The 555-nt window shown below is 56.8% G+C and overlaps 1 protein-coding gene across 4 annotated transcripts in view; it reads left to right on the plus strand.

Moving 5' to 3' along the window:
• SCHIP1 (schwannomin interacting protein 1) overlaps positions 1 to 555 on the plus strand; it is a 155,727-nt gene that overhangs the window by 144,365 nt on the left and 10,807 nt on the right. For all 4 annotated transcript variants that reach the window (XM_004704112.2, XM_045297444.1, XM_045297446.1 and 1 more), the window contains exon 6: positions 419 to 512. In XM_004704112.2, the coding sequence (XP_004704169.2) occupies positions 419 to 512 (94 nt within the window). The remainder of the gene's footprint in view (positions 1 to 418; positions 513 to 555) is intronic.

Below are 555 nucleotides of genomic sequence, written 5' to 3' on the forward strand. Positions count from 1 at the left end.
TCTTCAAAACAGAATCCTCCTTTATAGCAGATGCTTCCCTTTCCCACTTTCATGTGATAAAACCGTCCTTAGAGAGAGTCCTGGCGTCCCTCCTTGCCTTCAGACGCCTTCATGGTTACGCACACCAGTCCGGTCTCACCAATGAGCTGCTCCGACGCTTCTCCCCGTTGGGCAGGAATAGGTGTCTTGTTGTCTGCAGTTGTGGGTCTGCTGTGATGTTTGTCCCTTCCGCATGCGCAAACTAAAACCAAACCAGTGCCACCAGGTCCCTTCTGACTGGCAGCCAGCCTCCCCCCTCCCCTCCCGTGGGTGTGGAGTGAGGCTAGACTCCCTAAGGCTTTCCGAGCTGTGGCCAGCGCTCACCTGCAACTGAGGGGCGGAGTTGGCTGTTTGTCAATGCCCCTTTTCTGTGCTCCAGGCCTGAATGAAGAGTTGGTCCAGCTGCTGCTCATCCGCGATGAACTGCACACGGAGCAAGACGCCATGCTGGTGGACATCGAAGACTTGACCCGGTGAGTGCAGCTTGCCCTTCCCACAGGGCAGATGCAGCCCTGG

The sequence above is a fragment of the Echinops telfairi genome, unplaced genomic scaffold (genome assembly GCF_000313985.2).
Source record: "Echinops telfairi isolate 266 unplaced genomic scaffold, ASM31398v2 ScPeMD7_7420;HRSCAF=8458, whole genome shotgun sequence".
NCBI lineage: Eukaryota > Metazoa > Chordata > Mammalia > Afrosoricida > Tenrecidae > Echinops > Echinops telfairi.